Source organism: Syngnathus scovelli, chromosome 14, assembly GCF_024217435.2.
Source record: "Syngnathus scovelli strain Florida chromosome 14, RoL_Ssco_1.2, whole genome shotgun sequence".
Taxonomy (NCBI): Eukaryota; Metazoa; Chordata; class Actinopteri; order Syngnathiformes; family Syngnathidae; genus Syngnathus; species Syngnathus scovelli.
Window position 1 is genome coordinate 476,315 of NC_090860.1, and position 23,579 is coordinate 499,893.

The window sequence follows — 23,579 nt, forward strand, 5'->3', positions numbered from 1 at the left end:
CACTCCGAATTAGGAGTCCAGCACTCTCTGCAACTTGCAGTGGCTGAGGTGAATCCAGCTGGGCCGTTGAGAAATTTTTACCGCCGTGGGAGTAGCAAGAAAAACTTGGAACGGTCCCTCCCACCGCGGGCTGGCCCAGTTCTTTCTTTTGATGACCTTGATGTAGACCCAGCCTCCTGGATTGATGGGGTTGTCGACCTGTGAGGAGGAAAGATCAGGCGCCAGTAAATTTGTCTTTGACACAGTTTGAGCGTCCTGATCATATAATCTGCCAAGGACTGCTCTTCATCTGTTGTTTGCAACTCTCGTAGTTCTTATCGTTCTTATGTTCCTGTTAGCCTGCAATTGTCCAAATCAAAAATGTTTTCTTTTAACTGTCTTTCTTTTGAACCTCTAAATCTCTCGTGTTGCTAACCTATCTACACCAGAACAAAAAATTTACCACAGTATAACACCAAATGTATTCGAAAATTCATTGTCATAAAGTGTTGTATTATTACTATCTTCCACTATCTGTCCTACTCACACCCCCCTTTTGAGGCTTGGCAACGCCCATGCCTCACACCTTGACAAACTTTTTGGGAGAATGTGTTCTTTACTACATACGATTCCATCATCATTTAATTTGACTTTCTTTCCAAAACGCTTCTCAATTTCTCAGTTCACACATCTTCTACATGTGTTACTGGTTCTCCAGTTTTTTTTTTTTTTTTTTTTTGTAGTTAATTATCAACCCAAAAGCTACGTGTTTCTTTCTAACATTCAACCTGCTCAAAATCACTCTTTCATCAAAGTTGCTCTACTAATTTTCCATAGTAGTCGCCAACAACTTCAACCATTCAACCTGTAATTTCTTTTCATTCAGGCTATCATTCATCAATGTTCATTTGCATCTCACACACAGTCTCCAAAAAGGAGTCTTTCTATCACATTGGTCCCAATTCATCCAAGCTCACCACACAACATTCATATATCATTTTCAACTCAGGTTTCCTGGTAGAACAATCCACCAATTCAAAAAAACCTTAACTAAAACAAACAATTGGCAAATTAATCTGAATTTTTTCTTTGTTTTTAAATTTGAAGAACTCAATCTCTCAGATTTAGCTTACATTTAGAATTTTGTATAATCTTATAACACAACCAATCAATTATTCCTATTAAATATAGCATTGCAAAATCTTAAATTCACAATTTAGCTTCTTCCAATTCCTGAAAGCATGTTCTGTCTTTTTTTTTTTTTCTTCGAATTTCTCATGTGGGCTCGACACTTAACATGCACTAGTGTGGATTAGTTTCTGCTTGCAAACAGATTTCTCTCTTTTTCCTCTCATTTTTATCTTTCAAAATCATTTCTGTTCTGCGGTGCAAATTGGATAGACCACAGTCTAGCAATTTTTTTATACTAAAACTTTAGCCAATGTTCATCATTTTAACATATACGCACACACATGCACAGCTCTCGCACGCAAAAGGTAGTTCCCAGCACCAGTGATTCGTCACAGGCTGGCCATTTCCTGTGGTCGATCATGAGCTGGTCCCTCCCATGCACACGAGGACAGCACATTCTAATTTTATTTATTTATCTTCTAGAAGCAAGTTGCATTTCTTTACCACTTGAACTCTCAACTTCCTTTCTACTTCATACTTTTTCTTCCACTTCGGCATATATTGCATACAATTAAGAAATCTACTCGCCATGTACTTCTCATCTCCGTTAAGAGGTAAAGATTTACCGTTTTTATTTCCCATCTTAATTCTAGTAGTTTTAGGTTTTACAATTTCTTTTTCTCAAAAATATTATTATTATTATTATTATTATTATTACTTATTTATTTCTTTGAGGATCCTCAATGCAGGTTTAAATTGACCTTTCAACAAATTACTAGCCTGTTTTATTGCCATGGATCAACGCTAGAACTGCTTCTTAGTCAATTTATCCTACCAGTCACACACTCAATCACACAAACTCCAGCGCTTTTTTAGGCCTATCCAGGGATGGGTGTAAAACCCTCCCAAACAGCTTTGGAAAAACGGACAAAAGAAAAAATCTACGCCCTTCTTCAATTAAGAAAAATAAGCTCTGTTTTTCTTAGCCCGTTTCTTCCACTGGGACTTGAACCCAAGCTGTTCTTTGGCTTGGAAAAACATACAAAGAAAAATCTACGCCCTTCTTTGATTAACAAAAAAGAAGCTCCGTGTTTCTTAGCACGTTCCTTCCACTGGGACTTTAACCCAAGCCAGATCCCTCAGCTCGGAAAAACAGACCAAGAAGAGTCTACACACTTCTTCGATGAACGAAAAAGAAGCTCTGCCTTTCTTAGCCTGTTTCTTCCACTGGGACTTTAACCCAAGCTGGCTCCCGTGCACCTCTACGTGTTACGCGTTTAACAACACAACACAATTATGGCCTTTAACTTACTTGTCCCCTGGTTCGTTGCACTGCCGGGTCCCGTCAATCCACCTCTGTCAGACGAAGGCAGACCTAAGATGCTGGCCCAGCGAAGAATTTCCTTCCCAGGTCTTTCTCCTCCAGGTCCTCTTAATGGACGCTGGCTTGTCGACAATGCAGCACGTCCTCCTTCGCCGGTCAGATGGTGGGTATGAGGATCCCGGGTTTCGGCACCAAAATGTTAGAGATTTGCTCACTCCAACTTATTTTGCAAGAACCACACGGGAGACAAGGCAAGTTCTTTTAGACACCTGCAGGTGGAGAGATCACTCGCTACAGGAATGAATTCTAAAAGTCTCCTCCCTGCAAGGGCATATTTATTAGGAGGAACAGAGTGGGGGTGGGAGTGGACAGGTTTGGTGAACCCCCGGCCTCTGATAAGATCAGAGCAGGGGGTGTTTTACACTGTTGTGGGAAACAGAACAACTTTGATTGCTTCCCCTGCAGCTGGTCAATCAAGCAGAGGAAGCAACCACTTCATCTTACTCTGCATTGTGAGGGCAAGACAAGATTGATTTAATCATTACATTGTGAGGGCAAGACAAGATTGATTTAATCATTATAGTCTATATTCCAACATAATCCTACGATAAAGATAACCTGGAAAACCCTAACAGGGAATAGTCATCGGGCCGCCGGCCCCCTCGAGGCCAGCCTGTTTCTCTAATTTGGATTTTAGAAGTAAGATCGAATTGATCACTCGACTTTGCTTCCACCAAAAATAGCACGCAGCTGGTATCTACCTTTTCCCTCTTTCATGAACTGTGTTTTGCAATCGAATTGTTCTGGGATTGAATGATTTTATTAACACGGGTATCAGTCAGTGAAATTGTTCGGTTTCTGGAGTAATTGAGATTTGTAATTCTATTTCATGTTTCTTCAATAAATGTGTTTCGTATATTATTTACTTGGTTGTGCTCTGATTTGTACTAAATTTGTGCAATCGATGGTTTGGGGTTGATTTGACGATTTGATTAATGTGCGGGGGGTTATTATGGTATAACATAGGAGTTCCATAGTTCCAAGATGGCGGCGGGTTCCAAGATGGCGGCGCGCACGGACGCAGCGGCTTACGGCTCTCCACGCCAGTGCTCTTTTCTCCTTGCCTATATTTTTTTATTTTCACTCTTTGGCACACTCTGTACTGGGAATCCCAAGTACACTTTCCACTCGCTCACGGACATTGGACACCAAGCACGGATACCTATTTCAAGTGACTTTCACCGCAAGCACAACATCCCAGACGAGATTGCGAGACCGCCGGGGTCTCCGTGGATTGTTGTCGGGTCTGGGAGGCGACGCAGGCGGAGAAGAGAGAGGAAGCAAAAGCGAGGCCGTCGGTCTGGCCTAATGCTAAGGCTACGTAAACAACCGCACAAGCCGCCTCTCCCGAGCCTGTTTCTCTCCAACGCCAGATCCCTGCTGCATAAAATGGACGACCTGGATCTACAGCTCACGGGAAACCACTACGTCCGGGACTGTTGTGTGATTATTATAACCGAAACCTGGCTGCGCCCGGATATCCCCGATGCTAGCATGCAGCTAGCAAGCCGCTCCCTGCTACGCGCGGACAGAACATTGGACTCCGGTAAACGCAGAGGTGGGGGGCTTTGTATGTATGTGCACGAAAACTGGGGCAACAATGCGACCATCGTAGGCAGCCACTGCTGTCCGGACCTCGAGTACATGGCAGTCAGGTGCCGGCCTTTTTTCCTCCCGAGGGAGCTAGCTGTTGTTATCGTCATTGCTGTTTACATTCCACCCGACGCTGACGTAAGCACGGCACTCTCTCTCCTGCTGAGAGCTGTGAGTGAACAACAACGGGCTCACCCTGATGGCTTCCACATTGTAGCGGGGGATTTTAACAAGGCCAACTTAACAAGATGGCGGCGCGTGCACACGCAGCGGCCACTCTCTGTCCCGTTCGGTGTTTTGTGAGTGTTTACTGAGTGTTTGTCCGGCAGTTTTGTGTGTATTCGTCTCGTGTGATACGTCGTGCTACTAGTGCGGCGGGCATGTTCTGCTCAACATCGGCGGAAGTGGGTTTTATGGCGTTCTGGACTTTGGTGCAGAGAGATTAAGGGCGCTCGGACTGCTTCGTCATGGAGCGACGCCGGACTGGCCTGCTCTTCCTCCACCGGTTGGACTGCGTCCTGAGCTCGGACTGCTCCGTCCTGGAGCATTGTTGGGATGCGTCGGCAGCGGGTCTGCGAGGCAGCGGGAGAGGGGCCAGCGCGGAGACGTCTGGCCAGGCTTGCGGCCAACCCAGCTCGCTCAGCCGTGCCTTCCATTCTCCTGGCGTACGTTCGTTCGCGGGACAAGATGGGTTGCGTTCGCCTGATAGGATCCACGAACCGGACAGTGCGTGCCTGCTGTGTGCTCGTGTTCACAGTGGCCTGGTTGACTGTCATCTTACCGGAGTCTGCCGTGCATCGGGAGCGGCTAGCGTGCTATCACGCTTATTGTTCATTGATTTTGACTTCTTGTGTTATTTTTCCTGTGTTGTTTACTTGTATGTGCGTTGTGAACTCTGTCTTGTCACCCTGGGATAGTGAGAAACGTAATTTCGATCTCTTTGTGTGTCTTGACATGCGGAGGAATTGACAGTAAAGGAGACTTTGACTTTGACTTTGACTTTGACTTAAAGACTGTTCTGCTGAATTTCCACCAGCACGTAAAGTGTGCTTCACGAGGTGAGAACACCCTGGACCATGTCTACACCAACATCAAACATGCATACAGAGCTATCCCCCTCCCCCACCTCGGGCAATCAGACCATCTGTCCCTCCTGCTCTTCCCTGCCTACACCCCCCTCAGACGCAAACTCAGACCCACCTTAAGGACCATCACCTCCTGGCCTGAGGATGCACTCCACAAACTCAAAGACTGTTTTCAACGGACAGACTGGGACCTGTTCGACCACCAGGAGCTGGGGACACACACAGACACAGTTCTGGGCTACATCCAGTTCTGCGCCAGCAATGTGACTGTGACCAAAACCATCCGGGTCTTCCCTAACCAGAAACCCTGGATGTGCAGCCAGGTCCGCTCTCTCCTCAGAGCCCGCGACACCGCCTTCAGGTCAAGAGGCAGAGCTCTGTACAGCGCTGCCAGAGCTGAGCTGAGGAGAGGAGTCAAACGGGCGAAAGCGGACCACAGAAAACGCATCGAGTCCCACCTGTCCAGCAACAATGGCCGCAAGGTGTGGCAGGGCATCCAGGAGATCACCAACTTCAGGGGCAGTGCCGCTCAAGTCGAAGACCAAGGCGCACAGCTGGCAGAGGAGCTAAACAGCTTCTTTGCTCGGTTTGGAACATCCCAGCAGCACTCCCCTGTCCCTGCCCTGCCCCCTCCCCCACCCAGCTCTGACATCACTCCACTCACTGTTCAGGAGCACAAGGTCAGAAAGGTGCTCCTTACAGTGAATCCCAGAAAGGCCACAGGCCCGGATGGGGTCCCCGGCAAGGTGCTGAGGGCATGCGCTGAGGAGCTCGCCCCCACCTTCACCACGATCTTCAACCGCTCCCTGGCCCTAGCAACCGTCCCGCCCTGCCTGAAAAACCTCAACCATCATCCCAGTGCCGAAGAAGTCGGCCATCTCTAGCCTGAATGATTACCGGCCAGTGGCCCTCACTCCGGTGATCATGAAGTGCTTTGAGAGGCTGGTCCTTCAGCACATCAAGGATTATCTTCCCCCACACCTCGACCCCCACCAGTTTGCATACCGGACCAACAGATCCACAGAAGACGCCATCGCCGTAGCCCTCCATTGTGCGGTGAACCACCTGGAGCAGCAGCAGAGCTATGTCCGGATGCTCTTTGTGGATTACAGTTCGGCATTCAACACCATCCTCCCGGACAGACTCACCACAAAGCTGGACACTCTCGGACTCCCCTCTCTCACATGTGCCTGGATTAATGACTTTCTGACCAACCGACTCCAGGCTGTGAGAGTTGGCTCCCGCCTCTCCTCCACCCGTACGCTGAGCATCGGCTCCCCACAGGGCTGTGTGTTGAGCCCCCTCCTCTGCTGCCTCTACACTCATGATTGCAGACCGGCTCACAAACACAACCGGATTGTCAAGTTCGCCGACGATACCACTGTGGTCGGTCTCATCTCCAATGGCGATGAGGTAGCCTACAGAGAGGAAGTCCTGGAGCTGGTCGACTGGTGCTCTGAGAACAATCTCGCTCTGAACACCAAGAAGACCAACGAGCTCATCATAGACTTCAGAAGACACAGCCCTGAGCCAACTCCCCTCTTCATCAACGGCGAGCAGGTGGAGAGGGTCCACAGCACCAAGTACCTGGGCGTCCACATCTCTGACCGGATCTCCTGGTCAGAGAACATCACCACCATCGTCAAGAAGGCTCAGCAGCGGTTACACTTCCTGAGAGTCCTCAGGAGGTACAACCTCAACACCGACCTGTTGCTGACCTTCTACCGATCTTCCATCGAGAGTCTACTGACCTACTGCATCGTAGTATGGTTCGGCAGCTCCACCGCCGCTGACAGGGAGAAGCTGCAGAGAGTGGTGAAGGCAGCCCAGAGGATCATCGGCCGCCCTCTCCCCTCCCTTACGGACATCTACACTACCCGCTGCCTCAGCAGGGCTAAGGCCATCTCAGCGGACAGCTCCCACCCTGGCTCCGCCCTGTTTGACCTGTTGCCCTCTGGAAGACGCTACAGGCAAATGAAGACCAGGACAAACAGACTCAGAAACAGTTTCTTTCCCCAAGCCATAGCCGCCCTCAACTCCAGCCGACACTGATGACACTTTCCTCCTGCACTATTACTGCACTTTGTCCGCACTACTGTTTCTGATTATTTCATCTACTTTTCTACTAGTCGATTACTTGACTATGTTACTTGTGTCTACCTCATGCACTGGATGGAGGTCTCCAATTTCATTGTACTATGTAGAATGACAATAAAGGTTTTCTGATTCTGATTTCTGACCGTAATAAATAAAAGTAACATCAGACAATTGTAGAGAATTGAATAACTTTCGTAGTTATTTGAGACACGAGTGAATTTCAATTCGTTTGAAAGTTTGCTTCGTCTGAATAAATTAACGGAAGTGTTTAAATTGGATTATTAGTTTGGTGTAGAACTGAAAGTAATTTAATTATTTGAAGGGCGCAGGCCCGTTCCCCCTTTTGACGGGCCGCGTAAAACGTAACTCCGAACATGTTAGAGAATTAAATTTTTAAAGCAATCAAGTGGGGTGAAGCACTCCGACAGTTAAGTGCTAGATTTACATATAAGAAGTTAGAATTAATAATATAAAGTGCATTAATTTTCTTCTTAAATGCTATTATTGTCACACTTTTATTAATTCGATTCTCTTTCGAATAAACAAGTTGGTCGGCTCGCTTCATGAGCGACCAAGTGGAACGGACCCATATCAACATTTACTTCGGCAAAACTAGTGCTTGGGTGCGCTATACAAACGAATCCCTGAGGCCTTAACAAAGACATCTAAAAATATCCGTAACGTAATAAGAACTTCAAACATTAGCGGGGAGCCATCAATACGATGCGGTCACTTCGAAGTCTTGCCTCGAATTGAGTTACTCGGCTCGAGCTTCGGGTGACTTGAGAGGGATTGGCGTCGTACAGAAATTAGATTGATTCCGGTGGAGTTAATTTAACTCGGGTGGTTAGATTACGGACGAATCTCTGAACCCGGCTAAGACAAACCCGTTACCGGGAAGCCGGGGGCACCTTAATGAAAGAGGTGCGTTTGACAATATATTTTCATAGGATATGTTACTTCTATTCAACTGCAATATCACTACTTTGTTGTAAGACGTATGCAACGAAATTTCGTTTTGTATGCACCATGTGCAGACAAGATGACAATAAAGTTTGTCTAAGTCTAAGTCATGTCAGGTCAGCTGTCTGGAGAGAGAGAGAAGTCAGGACCTGCGGGCGGACCACCACTGTGCCACCGCCGCCATGACGGAACTCAAAAGCAAACTCCATGAGGAGAAGCAGAAAGAGTTAGCCGTTACCAGGGAGACATTACTGCGGCAGTATGAAATGGAGCTGAGGAGAGTGATCAAAATCAAAGATGGAGAGATCCAGCGACTGAATGCCTTGGTCCTCAGCCTGAGGGACGACTCCATGGACAAGGTGATCCGCTCAATCCGTGTCTGACTATCCGCACGCCACGTCGGGCTCCGATGCGGCCGCTACCGTATTGTGTAGCTTGTCCCCAGTAAGCGTCGCGGCGCTCCGTTGCGGTCTCAACGGCCCGGTGTGGCGCAATGTCTGCTCAGGTGAGGAGCGGGGGCGCTTTGCTGGCGGAGGTGGAGGAGACGCGGCGGTGTTGGGAGACCGAGCGGTGTCGCCTCCACCAGGAGCGCGGAAGAAGCCCTGGCAGCGGCCCAGCAGGCCTGGCGGTCCCGAGCGGACGAGCTCCGATCAGCTCATCACCAGCATCGGGAGGAGCTGAGCCGAACCAAGAGAGACTGCGAGAGGGAGATCCGTTGACTGGTAGGACTGATCAGATGCGCGGTGCGTGGCTATGTTCCCAATTTCGTCGTATACCTGCAGTGCAATGACACCTAAGGCATTCTATTCTATTTCACAAGAAGAAAATGTCCGGTTGCTCGCTTCGCTTTTGTCACAGCAAAGGTGTTCTAGTCGATTCAAGAAAAAAATTGGCCGGTTGCTCTCTTTGTTTTTGTCACAATTCTGGCAAATGAGTTTGCCCGCCTGCCTGAACGCTCCCCGTTTGTACATCCAGATGGATGAGATCAAGCTGAAAGACAGAGCGGTTAGTGTTTTGGATAAAGCCCTGGGGCCGGCCACGTCCACCGCCTTCAGCTGCAGACTCAGGCTGCCGAGCAGCAGATCGCTGCCCTGAGGGATTCCCAAAGGGCGGGCCTAAACTACCCTGGAAGTGGGGTCAACGCCGCTACTAGCAATCCCCTTCATAGCGTAAGCCACCTCATCACACACTTGCAGTACGCATGACTTAGTTCGTTGCTGGAGGAAGGTCGCACAAAAACAGTTTTGAACTTTGAACGAGTGGTTGTGTGTGTGTGTTGCGGGGCGTTTTCAGTCTCAGGAGGATCGGGACACGCGACGGTTTCATCTGAAAATCGCTGAGCTCAGCGCAGTCATCAGGAAACTGGAGGATCGAAACGCCCTGCTTTCTGAAGAACGCGATGAACTGGTAATTTATTGACGGCACGCTTGAAGGTTTGCGCTACGTTTGATGCGCGCCATCCAGCGAGGCACCCATTGCGCTTGCTTATTAGTTGAGCGGCGCGGCGAGTCGCTTGCCTGGTAGATGTCTTTTATTGGGAGCCAATGCCACGATTCCGTTCAAACCGATGCAAAAGGAATGGATACGTTCTGGCCCGCGTGTTGTGCGTCTTTCACATCCCGCACTTCATGCTTGCAGCTAAAGCGACTGAGAGAAACAGAAAGCCAGTTTCTGCCACTCCTGTACAAAAACAAACGCCTGAGCAGGAAGAATGAAGAACTCTCGCTGGTGCTGTCTCGCCTTGAAAACAAAGTGCGCTTTGTCACCCAGGAGAACGAGGAGATGGCAAGCTTGGTAAGTCGACGTGGACAACGGCGGCGTGCCAACAGAGTCCACTGCATTTGTGTTCCACAGAGAAGGCCTAGTTCGCTCAATGACCTGGACCGCGGTTGCGGCCAGCAGGACGGTGAAATGGAGTTCCTTCAAGTTGTGGAGCAGCGGCACATCATCGACGACTTGTCCAAGGTCTTCAGGCAGGCGACTCGGTGCACGTACGGCAGCGCCGCGCTCGCTCGCTGTCGCCAGGAAACCTTTTCCGTCCAAAGCTTGGCCGGCGGCCGCCATCCAAAAAATTGGCCCCTTAAATTCCGACCTTTCAAACAGGAGCATTGTGCGCACGCGTTTGAACACGCTTTAGACTTGTTTTGCCGTTTTCAGCAGCTCAAAGCTCCCGTTTTGTCAGCGCCTTTGCCACTCGCTGTGCGCTGAAAACAACGGACTCGCCCGGCTGCTCAGCCCGTCAACCATTAGCCGCGAGCGCGACGTCATTGTCCGTAGGGAGCTAGTGGCAAAATGCACCCTGTTAGAGTTGCGCTCGCTCCAACTTATTTTGGAAGAACCACACGGGAGACAAGTAAGTTCTTTTGGACACCTGCAGGTGGAGAGTCCATCCGTTGTACGAATGAAGTCTGACTCTCGGCTCCTGCACGAGCATTTTTATTAAGAGAAACAGGGTGGGTGTAAGCGTGGATTGAATAGAGAAAGCCCTTGACCTCTAGTCAAATCATAGCAAGGGGTGTTTTACAACTTTGTGTAGGAAGTTGCTATCGCTTATGATAGGGATAAATAAGGGATAAATAATATTATTTATTACAGGTTGCAGTCAAAGTCAAAGCAACATAATCATACGATAAAGATAATCTGGAAAACCCTGACACACCCTGTAGTTGTCACTTTTGGAAAAGACGAGCGTCCCTCCAATCATCGCCGGTGACGTGTTTTTCAGGCTCTGGAGACAGGAGCTCATGTCAGAAATGTCATTGTGAGTCGCGTTTGTTTCTGCGCCGGAGCCGTTCGTTCCCTTTGCATCCAAAGAATCTCAAAGGCGGATTATTTGTGTCGACAGGAGAGAGATTTGCTGCTACGATACCGACGTCGAGAATCTCTGAGGAGGAACAAAGCGTGAGGTCCTGCAAGGTGAGTCTGTTTGTTTGCGGCTGCTTGGTGTTGCGCAAGATGAAATGGCCTTTTTCTCGCTATCGTTCCTCTCGTCGATTCATCGTGAGGTGTCGCTTCAGTTTGTTCAGAGAGATGTTTGCTTCCGCGCCCGCAGGTCATCGAAACATTTTACGGCTACGACGAAGACGTGTTGGTGGACTCGGACGGATCGTCCTTGTCTTTTCACACCGACAGAACCCCCGCCACGGAACCCGAAGAGGTAGCCCGCCATTTCTGCCAGCGTATTGGCGCCAAACATTCCTCTTCAGCCTGGAATCGGACTCGTCTTTGCGTCGCGGGTGCTTTGTCGCCGGCCTGACTGATTCTGGTACTAGTGCTGTGTTGCATTGGCGTGTGCATGAGGAGGCGGAGCTTCGCTACCGCCAGCTGACGCAAGAATATCAAGCGCTGCAACGAGCCTACGCTCTGCTCGCCCAGACCAGCGGAGGGGACTACGACGCCGAGAAGGAGAAGGTGGCGCCCCTTCCCGCAACCCCCGGCCGGGTCGCAGCCTCCCCGTTCTCACCCAGCCTCGGGTGTTCTCTGGTCTGAAAGGAGGAGGAGGAGCCACCCTCCTCCTCCTTTCAGACCAGAGAAAAGCTGATGGTAGAAATGGGTCACTATCAAAGCAGAGTAGCAGATCTGGAGTCAGCGCTGAAGCAACAAGGACAGGTAAGGTCATCAATGAGCAGACCTTTTTCTCAGACAAAATAGCTACATTCTTCAGTCACTCATTCGTCTGGCATTACTGGACCAACCCCCCCCGAACGTGGCTGGGAAAATGCGGAGAAAAGCAAATGTCATTTTCCAGTCAACCAAAGAATTTGTGGATGAAAATGACACAACATTCCAAAGCTGTCCACGCGTTTGTCTCTTCTAGAATGTCAAGTGGGTGGAGGAGAAGCAGCTGCTGCGTCAGAGCAATCAGCAGTTGGCCGAAAAGGTGACGGAAAGAAAGGCGCTGGGCGGAGTCGCTTGGCGTCACACCCGTCGGGAAGCCCCGCAGATGAGGTCTGACTGTCTTTTCAGGTCAGGCGGATGGAGGCGGAAGGAGCGCGTCTGAAAGAGCACATCCAGGATATCCGAGACCAAAACGAACTGCTTGAGTTCCGCATCCTGGAGCTGGAGGGGGGAAGACTCGCACAAGCGTGTTGAGGCCAGAGATGTGACAGACGGACGGACGGACGGATGCATGCCTCTGCCTTTCAGGAGAGGGAGTGGCGCTCCCCCGTCTTGAAGTTTCTGCAAGTCCGTTTCCCAGACGGCCTCAGCCCTTTGCAGATCTACTGCGAGGCCGAGGGCGTGAGCGTACGTAAGGCGTCCCTCGCAACCCTAACCTTAACCCGAGGTCCCAGAACACCTTACATTGCTCCTTGCGCCTTTCCCCCGGACATCGTCATCAGTGATCTGATGAAGAAGCTGGACATCCTGGGCGATAACGCCGTAAGTGTATGTCGAACTCCTTATGTTCGCACTCCACGAGACTCGGCGGCTCAAATGTGACTTTTGGAAGGCTTTGCGCTGAAAGAAGCTTATTGACGCTGTGCCTTTGGGCTCTTGCAGAATCTCACCAACGAGGAGCAGGTGGTCGTGATTCACGCCAGGACCCTTCTCACCCTAGCCGAGAAGGTAACGCGCACGTCCACGCACGCTCTCGCATTCTGCTTATGTGACAGCAGCCTTTCCTCAGTGGTTAGAATACATCAAAGTGACCAAGTCAGCACTTCAACAGTAGATGTTGGACATGGAAAGTGAGAAGGTAGACAGACACGCGACATCAGCCAAGGGGAACTCCGGCAATGTGCCCCAACAATTCTGACTTTGAGCTGTGCTAGGATATGTTCTGTAAGCAGAAGGGCTACCTGGATGAAGAGTTGGACTTCAGGAAGCGTTCCATGGACCAGGCTCATAAGGTAAGCCACCCTCAAATCTCCCGCCGGACCACTGATGGACGAGGATTGCGGCCCAGAGGATCCTGGAGCTGGAGGCCATGTTGTACGAGGCGCTACCGCAGCGGGACTGCCCCGCCACGGACGGCGAAAAAGCCAGCCACGCTGGCGTGAATGACGTGCTGACGGCGGATCAGAGAGAAGAGCTTAGGAGCGCCGTGGACCAATGGAAGCGAGCCCTGATGTGCGAGTTGAGGGAGCGCGACGCTTGCATCCTCCAAGAGAGAATGGATCTGCTGCACAGCGCGCAACAGGTAAGGGCCCAAAGCCAGCCCGGCACTTACTTGCACGCTTACTGGCTTTTGAAGGCCACTTTCCATTTGTCCGTCCTAGAGGAACAAAGAGCTGAAAGAATTCATCGAAGCTCAGAAGAGACAAATCAAACAATTGGAGGAGAAGTTTCTGTTTCTCTTTCTATTCTTCTCCTTGGCCTTCATTCTGTGGCCCTAACACCAGCTGGTGAGTGAGCTCCAGCGGCACCGCACTCGACACCTCCGATACACTGCCAGCCGGTCTCAGACGTTGGCAGACGCTCCGATGCCGACGTATACCCCCCGCCACGGTGACAGAGGCACCGCGTCACACCGGCGCTCATCCAATCAGAAGGCAGGAAAGGCAAATTCACATGCAGGGCACTCTTGAACCAGAAGAGAGCGCCACAAAAAACGGTTGTTGCCCCAAACGCGCACTAAAAAGGGTCAGAATAACAAGAGTCCCACCGGCCAGCCGGGGCCACCCGTCCATCCATTTCTTCAGGGGGGAAAAAAATTGGAGTCACCGGTGAGTACATTTTGCATTTAGCTCTGCTTTTCTGCTTCTGTCTTCAAGTGTGTGGCATCCTGCGACCAAAGATTCAGCCAACCCCAAAGCGGTTGACCTCAACGTCCCACCACCATGCCGACCAGAGCAGGTGACGTGATGCTTTGGACATCCTTCCGTCTCAGATGCCCAAAAGTACTCTTTGCCACATCTGCGGCAATACGGTGTCTTTTCAAAGGTGCAAATAAATCCAGCGTGGGCGGAACACGCACGTCTTCGTTTTTTCCCGCTTTGTTTGTGTGACAGCTGTTGTGAAAATTTTATACAAATAAAGTTGTATAGTACAGGTTTGGCCAAGCCGCAATTCCTGAAGCGCATGCGGCTCTTTGCTTGGATTCATGCGGCCCTTTTATGTTCATATCAACATTTGTGTGTGTGTGTGTGGGCGGGGGGGGGGGGTGTGCGTGTTGGCTTCACTTGAGTTTAATTTGGTATTTTGGTCAAAAGCGCATGTGGTGAAATTCCACAAAGTAGGATGGGCAAACACATTCCAGTAAACTATTAGTGTCAATTGGGCTCTCGAAATCGCAGGGAAAAGATGCACAGCAAAACGGCAATATGTAGATGAACACAGGACGTTTTTATCAGAGTGGGAAAGTTTCTATTTTTTGTTGAACGTGATGGCAAACCATTCTGCCTGATATGTCAGACCTCAGCGCATTTCAAAGATTCAAATCTTCAGCGCCATGCACTTCAGCTCACTCCATGGCTAACATTGATCAGGCGTCGAACCCGCAACATCATGCTTAAGAGGTGGACATGCTAACCAGTGCGCCATTATGTCAACGCATAATAACTAAGTCTACTGATCAAAACAGCGGTTACTATATGACGTCGCTACGTGGTCAAGTGACGCAGACAAGACATCAATGGACGGACCTTCCTCCGAAATTAGAATCCGTGGGCAGAGTTAACTTGTTTAAAAGGGAGTGGGCAGAAGAAATATTTAATTTATTTAAATCTATTTTGAGTGCACACCATTATGCCAATGCATAACAACTGTAAATCTACTAAACAAAACAGCGGTTGCTATATGACATCTGCCACGTTGTGGTCACGTGACAGACGTGACGTTGATGGGCGAAACTTCCGCCGGAATTCAAATCCGCGGGGAGAGTTAACTTGTTTAAAAGGGAGTGGGCAGAAGAATTATTTAATTTATTCAAATCTATTTGGAGTGTGCGCCATTATGTCAATGCATAACAACTGTAAGTCTACTAAACAAAACAGCGGTTGCTATATGACGTCTGCCACGTCGTGGTCACGTGACGCGGACGTGACGTCGACGCCTACTTTACATCCCACCGATCACAGGACTCCTCGGCTGCATAACCGCGCCCCCTTCCCAACCAATCGGATTTGCTATACGCGAAAACGACGCCAATGGGCGGGCTCTTCCGCCAGAATTTAAATCCGTGGGCGTGGCTCGCAACAGGAAGTAGGAAAATGGCGATGTTGACAAAGACACAGCGGATGGTAACATACGACTAACGAGAGAAATATTTTTATTTTCTGCTTGCAACTGGACCGTCCAGAGCGTACACGGTAAGTACAACTCATCGTTTTTAAAAAGAAGTACTTTTGTTACCCTGAAAAGCGAGTGAGTGTGGCGTTTGGGGGGAACGTCGAATTTCGACCATTATTTTGACTGGTCAACGGTTGTAAATGATTGCGTTGATTAAAAACTTTATTTAACTCTACTCTTAACTTTGCCGTTTCAGATATGCGGGTATTACACCGCGGAAATCACGTCAATAGGCTGAACTGTCGCCAAAATTCAAATCTGTGGGCGCAATGGCCTTGAGCGAGACAACGGATACAAACACGACGACTATCAACAGAAATATCTTTATTTTCTGCTTGCAAGTGGACCGTCTAGAGCGTACACGGTAAGTACAACTCATTAGGTTTAAAAAGATTTACGTTTGTGTAGTTTGCGTTGCGTTACATCTGTGAATGTTGGTTGAGGCTAAATGTTAATGTTTAATTTCCTTCCTTTAGGTTCCACGGTGTTTGTTGGCTGTAAGTTTTCCACTGCAAGAAGAGGCTCGTATCATTGACCAGGAGCGAGCTACAAGTATCATTGACCAGGAGCGAGCTACAATGGTGAGTAGCCATAACATTTATCTTAAACACTTCCTATTTCATGTCTAACAGTACTTGATTTAACAAATAACCATAAATAAATACAGTGTGGGCACTGAAGTTAACATATGTGATTATACTGCCTAATCTGTCACCGAGTATATTGTTGCAAAGTAATATAAGATCCAAAGTTGTAATTCAGAATAGTTTTCAAAAGAAGGCCATTAGAATTATATACAAGTCTGATTACCCTGAACATAATAGCAAGCTATTAATTAAATCACAAATTTTTCAATTCAAAGATTTGGTAGATTATCAGACAAATAGAGTCTAACAGTAATTGATTTAACACATCACGATAAGTAGATTGAGTGTGGGCACTCTCAAGTTAACATATGTGATTATACTGCCTAATCTGTTACAGAGTATGTTGTTGCCGAGTAATGTAGAATAGATCCAAAGTAGTAATCCAGAATAGTTTTGAAAAGGCCATTAGAATAATAAACAAATCTGATTACCTTGAAGATAATAACAAGCTAAGTGTTTAATGTCCTATGAAGTCAAAATTGGGCACCATCATGTGGTGAAATTTGGAATTGCATCACATCCAATTTTGCCTGGAAACAAACAGATTTAATAAATCTTAGTCTTAAATAAGCCACTCCTCAAACAAGTAAACTCTGCCCATTTTGCGCAGTAGATGTTCTGTTAATATCTAGTATTTATACAAAGTCATAATTTAAATTGCTTTCATTTAACTAAGCGTTTAATACTTCCTATCAGGTCTCAAGTCAAGATTTGGCAAAATACAATTTCAGCAAATCCAATTTTGCCAGGGAACAAGAATAGATTAAATAAACTAAATAAGTCTTCTTCCCATTAAATAAATCAGAAAAGTCTGTCTTGTAACCAGTCCTCTTCAAACAAGTAAAGTCTGCCCATTTTGTGCCGTGGATTTTGTGTCTATGCCTACAATTTATACAAAATCATAATTTAAACGACTTCATTCCTTCATTCACTTTGGAAATTTGGAATTGCAGCAAATCGAATTTTGCCAGGGAACAAAAATAGATCAATTAATCTAAATAAGTCTTCTTCCCATTGAATAAATTAAAAAAAGTCTTACTTGTTCCCACTCCTTTTCAAAAAAGTAGTTTAAAACGAGGGCCCTTCACTCAACCTTTAACCCTATTTATTCACCTTCTAGGCTAAGTGTTAAAGGCTAAATGTTAAAGGGTAAGTGTTAGAGGCTAAGTGCCAGAGGCTAGGCGCCAGAGGCGAGTTTTTGTGGGCTGAAGTTTTAGTGGGGTTAGTGTGAATACAATCCAAAAGAATACAACAGAATACAATACAATAGAATATAATACATAGATTAAATTCAATAGCTCTTACTACTTCCCATTAAATAAATTAAATACGTCTTACTTGTTCCCAATCCTTTTCAAAAAAGTTGTTTAAAACGAGGGCCCTTCACTCAACCTTTAACCTCTACCACCGCACGTCACATTGTGTTGTATCTGTGAATGTTGGTTGTGGCCAAATGATAGTTTTCTTTCATTCGTTTAGGTTCCACGGTGTTTGTTGGCTATATGTTTTCCAATGTCAGAAGGATGAAAATACAAAGTACAACGCTTGGACGTGGGCAAAGACGTCACCGGTGAGTCCTTCCTTCCTATTTATTTACCTTCTAGGTGCTAGAGGCTAAGTGTTAGAGGCTAAGTGTTAGAGGCTAAGTGTTAAAGGCAAAACAATACGAACGACACAACACAATACGAACAACTCAACACAATACGAACAACACAATATGAACAACAAAACACAATACGAACAACACAACACAATACGAACAACACAACACAATACGAACAACACAACACAATACGGACAACACAACGATACAGCACTGAACAACACAATACCGCACTGAACAACATGATACCGCACTGAACAACACGATACCGCACTGAACAACACCATGCCGCACTGAACAACACCATGCCGCACTGAACAACACCATCCTACAATGAACAACACCATGCCGCACTGAACAACACCATGCCGCACTGAACGACACCATGCTGCACTGAACGACACCATGCCGCACTGAACGACACCATGCCGCACTGAACGACAGCATGCCGCACTGAAAGACACCATCCCGCACTGAACAACACCATGCTGCAATGAACAACACCATCCTGCACTGAACAACACCATCCCGCACTGAACAACATTATGCCGCACTGAACAACATTATGCCACACTGAACAACACCATGCCGCACTGAACAACACCATGCCACACTGAACAACATTATGCCGCACTGAAAAACACCATGCCGCACTAAACGACACCATCCCGCACTGAACAACACCATGCCGCATTGAACAACACCATGCCGCACTGAACAACACCATCCTGCACTGAACAAAACCATCCCGCACTGAACAACACCATGCCGCACTGAACAACATTATGCCGCACTGAACAACATTATGCCGCACTGAACAACACCATGCCGCACTGAACAACACCATGCCGCACTGAACAACACCATGCCGCACTGAACAACACCATGCCGCACTGAACAACACGATCCCGCACTAAACAACACCATCCCGCACTGAACAACACCATGCCGCACTAAACAACACCATGCCGCACTGAACAACACCATGCCGCACTGAACAACACCATCCCGCACTGAACAACACCATGCCGCACTGAACAACACCATTCCGCACTGTACAACACCATGCCGCACTGAAAAACACCATGCCGCACTGAACAACACCATCCCGCACTGAACAAAACTATGACGCACTGAACAACACCATGCCCCACTGAACAACACCATGCCGCACTGAACAACACCATGCCGCACTGAACAACACCATGCCGCACTGAACAACACCATGCCGCACTGAACAACACCATGCCGCACTGAACAACACCATGCCGCACTGAACAACACCATGCCGCACCGAACAACACCATGCCGCACTGAACAACACCATCCCACAATGAACAACACCATGCCGCACTGAACAACACCATGCCGCACTGAACAACATTATGCCGCACTGAGCAACATTATACCGCACTGAACAACACCATCCTGCACTGAACAACACCATGCCGCTTTGAACAACACCATGCCGCACTGAACAACACCATCCTGCACTGAACAACACCATCCCGCACTGAACAACACCATCCTGCACTGAACACCATGCCGCACTGAACAACACCATGCTGCACTGAATAACACCATGCCGCACTGAACAACACCATGCCGCACTGAACAACACCATGCCGCACTGAACAACACCATCCCGCACTGAACAACACCATGCCGCACTGAACAACGCCATGCCACACTGAACAACACCATGCCGCACTGCACAACACCATCCCGCACTGAACAACACCATGCCGCACTGAACAACACCATGGCGCACTGAACAACATTATGCCGCACTGAACAACATTATGCCGCACTGAACAACACCATGCCGCACTGAACAACACCATGCCGCACTGAACAACATTATGCCGCACTGAGCAACATTATGCCGCACTGAACACCATCCCGCACTGAACAACACCATGCCGCTTTGAACAACACCATGCCGCACTGAACAACACCATCCTGCACTGAACAACACCATCCCGCACTGAACAACACCATCCTGCACTGAACACCATGCCGCACTGAACAACATTATGCCACACTGAACAACACCATGCCGCACTGAACAACACCATGCCGCACTGAACAACACCATGCCGCACTGAACAACACCATGCCGCACTGAACAACACCATGCCGCACTGAACAACACCATGCCACACTGAACAACACCATCCTGCACTGAACAACACCATGCCGCACTGAACAACACCATGCCGCACTGAACAACACCATGCCACACTGAACAACACCATGCCGCACTGAACAACACCATGCCGCACTGAACAACACCATGCCGCACTGAACAACACCATCCCGCAATGAACAACACCATGCCGCACTGAACAACACCATGCCGCACTGAACGCACCATGCTGCACTGAACGACACCATGCCGCACTGAACGACACCATGCCGCACTGAACGACACCATGCCGCACTGAACAACACCATGCCGCAATGAACAATACCATGCCGCACTGAACAACACCATGCCGCACTGAACAACATTATGCCGCACTGAACAACATTATGCCGCACTGAACAACACCATGCCGCACTGAACAACACCATGCCGCACTGAACAACATTATGCCGCACTGAACAACACCATCCTGCACTGAACAACACCATCCCGCACTGAACAACACCATCCCGCACTGAACAACACCATGCCGCACTGAACAACATTATGCCGCACTGAACAACACCATGCCGCACTAAACAACACCATGCCGCACTGAACAACACCATGCCGCACTGAACAACACCATCCCGCACTGAACAACACCATGCCGCACTGAACAACGCCATGCCACACTGAACAACACCATGCCGCACTGCACAACACCATCCCGCACTGAACAACACCATGCCGCACTGAACAACACCATGCCGCACTGAACAACATTATGCCGCACTGAACAACATTATGCCGCACTGAACATTATTATGCCGCACTGAACAACACCATGCCGCACTGAACAACACCATGCCGCACTGAACAACATTATGCCGCACTGAGCAACATTATGCCGCACTGAACAACACCATCCCGCACTGAACAACACCATGCCGCTTTGAACAACACCATGCCGCACTGAACAACACCATCCTGCACTGAACAACACCATCCCGCACTGAACAACACCATCCTGCACTGAACAACACCATGCCGCACTGAACAACATTATGCCACACTGAACAACACCGTGCCACACTGAACAACACCATGCCGCACTGAACAACACCATGCCGCACTGATCAACACCATGCCGCACTGAACAACACCATGCTGCACTGAACAACACCATGCCACACTGAACAACACCATCCTGCACTGAACAACACCATGCCGCACTGAACAACACCATGCCGCACTGAACAACACCATCCCGCACTGAACAATACCATGCCGCACTGAACAACACCATGCCGCACTGAACAACACCATGCCGCACTGAACAACATTATGCCGCACTGAACAACACCATCCTGCACTGAACAACACCATCCCGCACTGAACAACACCATCCCGCACTGAACAACACCATGCCGCACTGAACAACATTATGCCGCACTGAACAACACCATGCCGCACTAAACAACACCATGCCGCACTGAACAACACCATGCCGCACTGAACAACACCATCCCGCACTGAACAACACCATGCCGCACTGAACAACGCCATGCCACACTGAACAACACCATGCCGCACTGCACAACACCATCCCGCACTGAACAACACCATGCCGCACTGAACAACACCATGCCGCACTGAACAACATTATGCCGCACTGAACAACATTATGCCGCACTGAACATTATTATGCCGCACTGAACAACACCATGCCGCACTGAACAACACCATGCCGCACTGAACAACATTATGCCGCACTGAGCAACATTATGCCGCACTGAACAACACCATCCCGCACTGAACAACACCATGCCGCTTTGAACAACACCATGCCGCACTGAACAACACCATCCTGCACTGAACAACACCATCCCGCACTGAACAACACCATCCTGCACTGAACAACACCATGCCGCACTGAACAACATTATGCCACACTGAACAACACCGTGCCACACTGAACAACACCATGCCGCACTGAACAACACCATGCCGCACTGATCAACACCATGCCGCACTGAACAACACCATGCTGCACTGAACAACACCATGCCACACTGAACAACACCATCCTGCACTGAACAACACCATGCCGCACTGAACAACACCATGCCGCACTGAACAACACCATCCCGCACTGAACAATACCATGCCGCACTGAACAACACCATGCCGCACTGAACTACACCATTCCGCACTGAACTACACCATGCCGCACTTAACAACACCATGCCGCACTGAACAACACCATGCCGCACTGAACAGCACCATGCCGCACTGAACAACACCATGCCGCACTGAACTACACCATGCCGCACTGAACAACACCATGCCGCACTTAACAACACCATGCCGCACTGAACAACACCATGCCGCACTGAACAACACCATGCTGCACTGAACAACACCATGCCGCACTGAACTACACCATGCCGTACTGAACAACACGACGCCGCACTGAACAACACGACGCCGCACAGAACAACACGACGCCGCACAGAATAACACAATACCGCACAAAACAACACAATACAGCACAAACAGTTTTAGATAATATTATGTCGCAGTCATGTGCAACAGGAAGTAGGAAAGCGGCAATGCTGGCAAACAAGACACAGCGGTTAGTAACACGACGACTAACAAGACAAATATTTTTGTTTTCAGCTTGCAACTTGACCGTCTAGAGCGTACAAGGTAATTACAACTCGTTGTTTTGAAAAATATGTTTTTTTTTGTGTAGCCCTGAAAAGCGAGGGAGTGTGGCGTTTGTGAGGAACGTCGAACTCGGCGTCTGCTTCCAGCCACAGACGCCAAATTTCGACGATTATTTCGACTGGTCAACGGTTGTAATTTATTGCGTTGATTAAAAACTTTAACTCTATTCTTAACTTTGCCGTTTCAGATATGCGGGTATTACACCGCGGAAATGACGTCAATAGGCTGAACTCTCGTCAAAATTCAAATCTGTGGGCGCAATGGCCTTGAGCGAGACAACGGATACAAACACGACGATTATCAACAGAAATATCTTTATTTTCTGCTTGCAAGTGGACCGTCTAGAGCGTACACGGTAAGTACAACTCATTGTGTTTAAAAAGATTTACGTTTGTGAATGTTGGTTGAGGCTAAATGTTAATGTTTAATTTCATTCCTTTAGGTTCCACGGTGTTTGTTGACTGTATGTTTTCCACTGCAAGAAGAGGCTCATATCATTGACCAGCTGGAGCTACAATGGTGAGTACCCCTTTCGTCGTCCATTTATGTGAAACACTTCCTATTTCATGTCTAACAGTACTCGATTTAACAAATAACCATAAATAAATACAGTGTGGGCAGGCAAGTTAACATATGTGATTATCCTGCCTAATATGTTTATCACAAATATGTCACTAATCACTAAAATGTTTATTTGTTTATCACAACACCTTTGGACCTTCAGCAATCGATTATTTCCCTTCATCTACATAGAGACAGAACGATGGTGTCTTAAACGTCTCATTCATTTCACCAAATAACTTCACGCAGGTGGATAACGGCCGTCTCGGTCACGCTATGTTGCGTGATGCAGTTTTGAAGAACTAAACGCATTTATTCAATGAATAAGTCAAGCTAGATCTATGTTTATGATGTTGTAAGTTACGGTACCGATTGAAGTTGAGTCCGAAGCCAGTGGAAAACAGCACTGCGTTTGTGCTCTCCAAGTACAAATGTTGTGATCTCT

General features: G+C 48.3%; 1 protein-coding gene, 1 long non-coding RNA gene and 1 pseudogene across 3 annotated transcripts; all 3 read left to right on the forward strand.

The window, feature by feature from the left end:
* The first annotated feature begins 8,334 nt into the window (after positions 1-8,334).
* On the forward strand, positions 8,335-10,482 carry LOC137840928 (janus kinase and microtubule-interacting protein 1-like; annotated as a pseudogene).
* Positions 10,483-10,487: 5 nt separating this feature from the next.
* On the forward strand, positions 10,488-11,636 carry LOC125980805 (uncharacterized). Its single transcript, XR_007485763.2, has 3 exons — positions 10,488-10,993; positions 11,078-11,148; positions 11,285-11,636. It is a non-coding gene; the product is annotated as an uncharacterized lncRNA (long non-coding RNA).
* A 137-nt stretch (positions 11,637-11,773) lies between these two features.
* Positions 11,774-14,241, forward strand: LOC125980783 (janus kinase and microtubule-interacting protein 3-like). Of its 2 annotated transcripts, none has more exons than XM_068653016.1 (5): positions 11,774-11,841; positions 12,050-12,112; positions 12,199-12,612; positions 12,733-13,372; positions 13,452-14,241. In XM_068653016.1, exons 4-5 carry the CDS (start codon positions 13,160-13,162, stop codon positions 13,566-13,568), a joined length of 330 nt encoding a protein of 109 aa, XP_068509117.1. In that variant the 5' UTR covers positions 11,774-11,841; positions 12,050-12,112; positions 12,199-12,612; positions 12,733-13,159; the 3' UTR covers positions 13,569-14,241. The 2 variants fall into 2 exon arrangements, with proteins under 2 accessions (XP_068509117.1, XP_068509118.1); XM_068653017.1 differs by having other exon boundaries at positions 11,780-11,841.
* Positions 14,242-23,579: the final 9,338 nt, after the last annotated feature.

What these genes read in the sequence shown, in the direction of transcription:
- LOC125980783 (XM_068653016.1), top strand. Translation starts at nt 13,160, where the DNA reads ATGTTGTACGAGGCGCTACCGCAGCGGGACTGCCCCGCCACGGACGGC. An exon ending in TGCTGCACAGCGCGCAACAG is followed by an intron (nt 13,373 to 13,451) that starts GTAAGGGCCCAA and finishes TGTCCGTCCTAG; the next exon opens with AGGAACAAAGAGCTGAAAGA.